General features: G+C 26.9%; 1 protein-coding gene across 1 annotated transcript; it reads right to left on the bottom strand.

The window, feature by feature from the left end:
- Positions 1 to 305: 305 nt before the first annotated feature.
- Positions 306 to 3,179, bottom strand: LOC102601277 (transcription factor bHLH14-like). The gene is made up of 2 exons (XM_006352151.2): positions 2,550 to 3,179; positions 306 to 1,136 (listed from the first exon to the last, which is right to left on the bottom strand). The coding sequence occupies exons 1-2, from the start codon at positions 3,148 to 3,150 to the stop codon at positions 367 to 369; spliced, it is 1,371 nt and encodes a 456-aa protein (XP_006352213.1). The 5' UTR covers positions 3,151 to 3,179; the 3' UTR covers positions 306 to 366.
- Between the last annotated feature and the right edge of the window lie 4,771 nt (positions 3,180 to 7,950).

Below are 7,950 nucleotides of genomic sequence, written 5' to 3'. Positions count from 1 at the left end.
ATATAAAGACATATTATTACTTAAAAATTATAACAAGTGACAAACTTTTTGAAATAACTCGCAAATTATTCTATTATATTTTTTTTTCAAAATTTCTAAAATTAATTATTTTAAATCATTTGAAAATTAAGAAGCTCAAAATTAATTGTTATTGGGGAGGGTCAAAATTAGGTGTCAACAACTACAACATGGTATCAGAGCATATAGAGGTCGCTCTTGAGATGGTCACACCATTACATACAAACTAATTATTAAACGAACGACAAACAAATACAAACACACACACACACATATATATATATATATATATATATTATGATCTGAATTACATAGAATTATACTATATGCGTAATATATAAATACTAATTAATTCTCAATAACACTTAATTTTGAGATGATAGCAGATTTCAACATTTCCTCATTCAAAAACTCTTCAGGAACCCTAATCACGATATCTTGAAGCATCAAATCTTTAACACTGGAAATACTTGCATGGTAAATCTGAAATTTCAGTTCTTTCATCGCGTTCATCAATCTCGTACATGGATAATTCATATCCAAAGATTGAACCCGAATCACACCTTCAGATCCAATAATTTTCACTTCAATTTCCATCCCATTTCGTGCCCCGTTGCTGGAAAATAATGACTTATTGTTTGCCCCATGTTCAGTTACAATAGTGGAGGACGCACTATGAGAATCGTGTTGTTCCATAAGTATATGTTTTTTCTGAGGTTCGATTAATTTGGATTCTAAGTTTTTTATTTTAGCTTTAAGTTCATTGATATAAGTAACTGCATCACCTAGCAATGAAGCTTTGTCCATTTTGGACACGTATGGGACTACGCTCCGTAGAGCGTAGAATCTATGGTTTAACTTTTCCCTTCTTTTTCTCTCGGCCTCTACGTGAACATCCATAGCCATTTCTCGTGTTATATTGCTCGAATCACCCTTCTTTGCTCGTTTAATTGATCGATTGACAATGTTGTTGATGGTTGAAGAGTCATCGTTTTCGAAATCAGAATTACCCGATTCAGATAATAGATTTCCGATAGCCACTTCTTGCTTTACTATTATATCTTCTTCTTGTTGGGGTGATCCACATTTTGCAACCTTATGATGATCTCCTAATGTTACTGTTGAGACATAATGTAATTAAATAAATGAGACTGTCAAAAAAGAATTAGACTCGTGTAAAGGAGCGTGTTCAAACATAATATACTTAAATAATTAAAATTATACTATTTTTATCAACTTTCAAATGAGATAAATTGCATAATAATATAATGGAAACAAAATCAAACTCACTCAAAATACTTTAATTAATGTGTAGATGAGAAACCATACTCATGTTGTTGTATAATCTAAATAGAGAGACTAATATTGAGCTAAAATAGGTTTTCATTTTTTATATCTCTAAAGCACATTTCGCGGGAAGCTAATGTAATAACAGTCCTATTAGCAGAAACAGAAGGAAAACTATGGCCAGTAATCATGGCAAGTAAATTATATTATGTTCTAAAATATAATTTCTTATTTATTCAAATTCTTAATATTAGTTAATTCCAAAATATTTAAGTCTAAAAATAAAATAAAGAATCTATTGTGTAAATAAAAATTTTACTCTTCATATTTACGGAATAAATTCTTTACTTTATTTTACGTTTTGTAGACGGTTACTTTATGTTTTTAATTTGTGGATTGAACTTTTAATTTATTTTGATTAATTTTTTAAATTATATTTATATCATCATATTAAAATTTAATTATATCGATATTGGATGTTTTCTTTAATTTATTTTTAATAAATAACATATAATAATAATAATAATAAATTCTTTATTTTATTCTTCTAGGAACCACTATACATGGGCATCGAAATCCATCTTATGATGGTAAACACTACCCTCAATTTTCCTCTATTTTATTCAAAAGATACAATAATGTACTCTTTCATTGTTGATGGTAATAGTAGTAGGTCTCCATTATTGGATCCGGATGAAATTTAGTAATAAGGTAACAAAAGGTAGAGGAAAATATCTATAAAAAAAATCTAAAAAAATAAGATTTTTATTTTTTATTTTTAAACAATAAATATTTTATTTAATTTTTAAAAATATTTTAAACATTTTGGAATGAGCTAATATTAAAAATTTGAATAAATAAAGAATTATATTTTAGAACAAATAAAAGAATCAACTAATTAATTAGTAAATGAATCCAATTAAATTAAAAAAAAAGGTAGATGGCATTTTTAGACCAAAATGTGGAATGCGTGTATTTTTGAGCCATTTTCAATATTAATAGGGATATTCTTGACCTTTTTTTCTTAAATAAAATCCTTTCGTTTTCAAGCAAAAAGTATAAAAATCAACAGTGACGTTATACCATGTTTAATGCCACAATTTTCAAAAGCCTTCATTTTTTTTTTCTTAATATTTATCTCACGCGATTCAAATATGTCACATAAATTAAAAAGGAATAATCAAATGAAACGATCACACAATTCAAACAGAAAACGACATCAAAGATAAGCTTGAACTATGTACCTTGATTGACGGGTAGATGAGAAGTCGTATTCATGTTATTGTTTGATCCAAATAGAGACCTAATGAATTGAACAAATTCCCAATTTTCTTGAATAATATCAGAGGAACCCAATTCAACAACACCACTAGTTGTAGAAATACACACAATCGTACGTATTCCATGTAAATTAGCTTCTTTAGCTCTCTCACAATTATAAAGTTGCAATTCATAATAACTAGCTAGCCACACGTGCGAGGCCGAGGTGTAAGCTCGTAGAACGAGTTCATCCTCGGCCACGAAACATTGTGGCATAGATACCATATAAAACCACTCTGTATCCGTAACGTTATTATTAGTATCATTAATACCATTGAAACCAAATTTCTTCTGAAGCTGATGATATTGGTCGTAACCTATTTTCGCGGAACCTATTGTATCTTTAGTTCCGCGAAAATGGCCATCGCCCCACGATAAAATGAGACGGTTATTAACATCCTTGGATGCTTGCCAGAAGATGGCATAAACCCACCATTCTTGACGATTGTGGATTATATATTGAAGGATTTTTTGAAGTGTGTTTGGTTGTGAAGGAGTTGATGAAGTAGAAATTATATTTTCCATTTTCAACTAGTACAATTATAGTTTGGAAAATTAGTCAAGACTTAAATATAGGTGCCAATCGAAGGAATGGCACCATTTACACGTGGTCTTAAAGATTATTATTTAATTTTTTTCCTTTAAATATGCACCTTTATTCCATTTTGTATATATATATTTTTTAATTTATATAATATAGTTTTATCGGACAAAAAAAAAATTTTTAAAAATGAAACTTGCTATCTTAAATATATAGTAGAATGTTATATTATTTTTATGACTATAGTACAATATAATACATAAAAATATCTTTTAATTTGGTCTCAATTGACATTTATGTCCTTCAACTTTGAGTGTGTATAATTAGGCAATAAAACATGTATAAAATTGAATGAGTAGACACACTTGTTCTACGTGGCGCGTCCTACAATTTGTGGTCCTATATGGCATCGAACGTACATTATGTCACATAGGGCATGTGCGTCTATTTATTCAACTTTATACAAATTTAAATGTCTATTTGTGTATATCTAACGTTGGAGGGCAAAAATACCAACTAAGGCTAAGTTAAAAAGCATTTTTATGTATTGTGCCAAAAAAATTGATCTTATACATATCATTTGTATAGCTGTAAAAGATTGATGTTGTCAAGAGTGAAATGAGAATTTGTAATGATTTTCAAACAAAATAAGAAAATATTACTGTCATTGTTTTTTCTCCTTTTCTTTTTTTAAGAATTTTTTATCAAAGTAAGCCATTATTAAAATTAATTTATCAAAATAATACATTTTTTTGAAATTTTACAAAATTAGTATAAACGTAGTTCACAATAACGTTTTAGGTTATATTTTATTAAAAAAATTCAATAACAAAAAGATAAAAATCTGACAGATTAAACAGACATAAAACGTTATTGTCAGTAACATTTTATAATTCGTTACTCTGAGGCACGTTTTACAGCTAAAACGTGACTCACAGTAACGTTTTTTTGAAATGATTGAAAATTAAAAAAACAATCTCGTACATGCCTCATTCAACTTTATTAAAATTTCCACTTTTAAAATGAATATATATATTTTACACATATATATTCACATATATAAATTTCTCTTTTCTTCTCTTTTCAAACATAGATAATACTTTTGCAAGGAAAATAAGTTGTGAGGAGGCTTTACTACAATATCAATTAATTCCTTTGTCTCTTCTATTATGATGTAGCCATTATATTTTTTTTAATAATTGATTTGCTTACTTATTACATCAATTTTAATTCAATAACTTCTTTATTGATAGTCTAATAGTTAATAATGATAAGAAATCGATTGGTCTAATATTTGGAAGGGATGCTATCTTAGGCTTCAATTAAGAAGATCTCTCATATGATTTATTTACAAATTTTGAAATTGAAATGATACAAGACAAGCTCCAATTTTGTGTAAAGTCATCCTCAGTTTTTTTTCCTTTTGTTTAAAAAAAGTATTGTCTATGTGAAAAGAGAAAGAAAAGAGAAAATCATATATATTTCATATGAAGGTATGTACAAAATATGTCTATCCATTTTAATAGTGGAAATTTGAATAATGAATGAGAGATGTAGAAGATTGGATTTCAATTTTCACCATTGAGAAACGTTACTGTGAGTCACGTTTTAGCTGTAAAACGTACTTCAGAGTAACGAATTATAAAACGTTACCAACAATAATGTTTTATGTCTGTTTACTCTGTCAGATTTTTGTCTTTCTTTTTGTTATTCATTTTTTTTGAATAAAATATAACCTAAAACGTTACTGTGAACTACGTTTATACTAATTTTGTAAAAAAATCATATATATTTCATATGAAGGTATGTACAAAATATGTCTATCCATTTTAATAGTGGAAATTTGAATAATGAATGAGAGATGTAGAAGATTGGATTTCAATTTTCACCATTGAGAAACGTTACTGTGAGTCACGTTTTAGCTGTAAAACGTACTTCAGAGTAACGAATTATAAAACGTTACCAACAATAATGTTTTATGTCTGTTTACTCTGTCAGATTTTTGTCTTTTTGTTATTTAATTTTTTTGAATAAAATATAACCTAAAACGTTACTGTGAACTACATTTATACTAATTTTGTAAAATTTCAAAAAAACATATAATTTTGGTAAATTGATTTTTATAATAGCGTACTTTGGTAAAAAAATCTTTTTTTAACCGCAGGACTAACACAAAAAACGACACATTCTTAAGTTTCATTTTTAATTTTTTTTTTTTTGAATTTGCTGTTTAAGAGTCTTTAATAATATGTTTCAATAGTCCTAAAAAGAAGTACTTTTGATACGTACAAGAGAAAAAACGCTTTTATAATTATATAAAATGAAATTGAGGGAATATAACAAACAATTCTACTATTAATTCATAACAGAACCAAACGAGGAATCTTTTAGTAATAATTGATTTCATACGTATATATATATATATACTAATAATAGTAGACCTTTTAAACAAAAAAAGGGTATGCTAGTGCCTTGACTTAATTGTTTATTTGTGTCTTGTGTTTGCTTTTCCTAGTGCGTCTGGTTTTTAAGGTGTATAATACTTAAGATAATTAAATATAAAAAAATATTTACTATGTAGACATTATAATTTTTTTAAATGTCAATTCATACCTGTTGAACAAAAGTGATTCTATCACGACCTCCAACTGATTTTAATTTGGATTGGAACCAGAACTAGCTGAATTATTAATTCACAAAAGAATTAGTCTTTGGAGGACTTAGATTGTGGGCATGAAACAGACGTTTTTTTTATGAGTATTTTGTGAGTATAATTTTATATATTTCTTCATTCTTTTTTAAGAAAAGTATTTTTCGTGATTTAAGGGGTGTTAGTTACATTTTTTAAAAAATATATAATGACATAGACCTTCTAATGTTATTTACTGAGTGTTCCTAACATCTTGGTCTTTGATTTGAACGGTAAAGAACGAATTTAAAGGTCAACAACATTCAGTTTCAGGTTTCGAACAGTAGTTGAATTTGAATATTTTCTTCTTATTTACTTTTGTTGGTGTAGCTATTGATTCTTTGTGTTTGGCAATTGTTATGTAGACATTTAGGAGAATATTTGTAACCCTCTTATTGTTATAGTGAAGCAATTCGGATCTCGTTCAAGATATTATGTGAATTAATATATTACTGAATCTAATGAGTTAAACTTAAATTAAAGTAAAAAGAAAAAGGTTTCTAGTTTTATAAGTGTTCGCTTTAAAATAGAAAATGGATTCGATACAATTCAACAGAATCTAAGAAATGATCAAAATAGAAATGATTTGAAGGGGGTTTCCACGTGAAATTTGGTATTCTTTATTTTTCGGGTTTACGTCTTTTCATCATAACAACTATGTTATACTCCCTCCGTCCATATTCACCTGTCTATTATATTAAAAATAGTTGTTCAACAATACTTATCCAATTTGAAATTAAAATCAAGAGATAATTTATCATGTTGTGTCTATTTTACCATTAGTATTAAATACAATTTAATATTTAATATGTTTTCCATAACATTAAATTTAATATATTCAAAGGGTAATATTATCCTTATTATTTATTATTTTTTAAGATGTGTGACAAGTTAATAGTGGACAAGTGACAACTATTGTATTGTTGGAGAGGGGCATTTGATTACCAAGAACATTGAGCAACACTTTACTTTAACAAAAACAATATTTAATGTTTGGATTGTTTTCGTGAATACCCATGAAAATCATGTAATAATTGAGACATGAGTTAATTAAGAAGGCAAACTCACTTTGTTAGGGAGTACCGTTATTCTTGTGATGTACTTGATCTGTGTTCAATTTTTTTTTAGTTGTTCCTAATTATTTGTTTATTTTGAAAAATTAAGAAATGTCAAAAAAGAAAATTCTCAATTATACCCTTAATTTATTACTTTGAAAAATGTAGAACTTCTTGAAAATTTTAAATTTTAATTCATCCACTTCATAATTAATAGGGGTAAATGATAAACTAACTATATCAATTGAGTTATGTTAAATGGCCAGAAAATTTGGCCAGAATGTGGCCAGAAAATTAAAAAGTTTATAATATCCTTTTTATTAAAATAAACTGATCTTTTTTTCCATTTTTTAATTAAAAGATAATTAAAGTTAAAATGGTAAAAATGTTCAAAAAGGTAAAATAAAATCGTGTAGAATATGTTATTTTACCATTCTGATCAAATTTGTTGGCCAAAAGGATTTTTCCATATCAATTATTATTTTCTTAATAGGTGTGTCAATTCAAAAGTAGACAAGTAATTAGGGACAAAAAGAATAAGTTTTTCTAACGCAAATTCAAATTTGTTGAACTTCAATATAAATCCAAATTTTTTAAAAAAAAAAAGTCATAATCAAGAACTTCCTTGTCATTTATGTCTTGAGAATTAAATAATATTTAATGTAATTACGATATTGTTTGTGTGCATGCATATTGATTGGAGTAATAATTTTCTTTTTATCCTTATGGGAGCATCATGATTATTTTAATAATAATCAAAATTCTTCATGTTAGTGCATGTATTTTCACTTTGCTCCGTCCATGATTATTTTAATAATTAAATTCATTATGTTACTTTCCATGAATTGTTCTGTCTAAATCCAGTGTTTTTTTCAAGTGATCACTATAGTCTTCTAATACATGCATTTTCACTATGTCTCAATTACAAATATTAACCCTCCAATTTTTTAGATTTAGCAAGTTGATGATACTTAATTAATTATGTAGGGTATACTGAATTATTCCTTATTAATTCACTCAATCTATATACTTCCTTCGTT

Source organism: Solanum tuberosum, unplaced genomic scaffold (assembly GCF_000226075.1).
Source record: "Solanum tuberosum cultivar DM 1-3 516 R44 unplaced genomic scaffold, SolTub_3.0 scf00147, whole genome shotgun sequence".
NCBI classification, from domain to species: Eukaryota; Viridiplantae; Streptophyta; class Magnoliopsida; order Solanales; family Solanaceae; genus Solanum; species Solanum tuberosum.
This window is presented reverse-complemented; position numbering and strand designations above follow the sequence as displayed.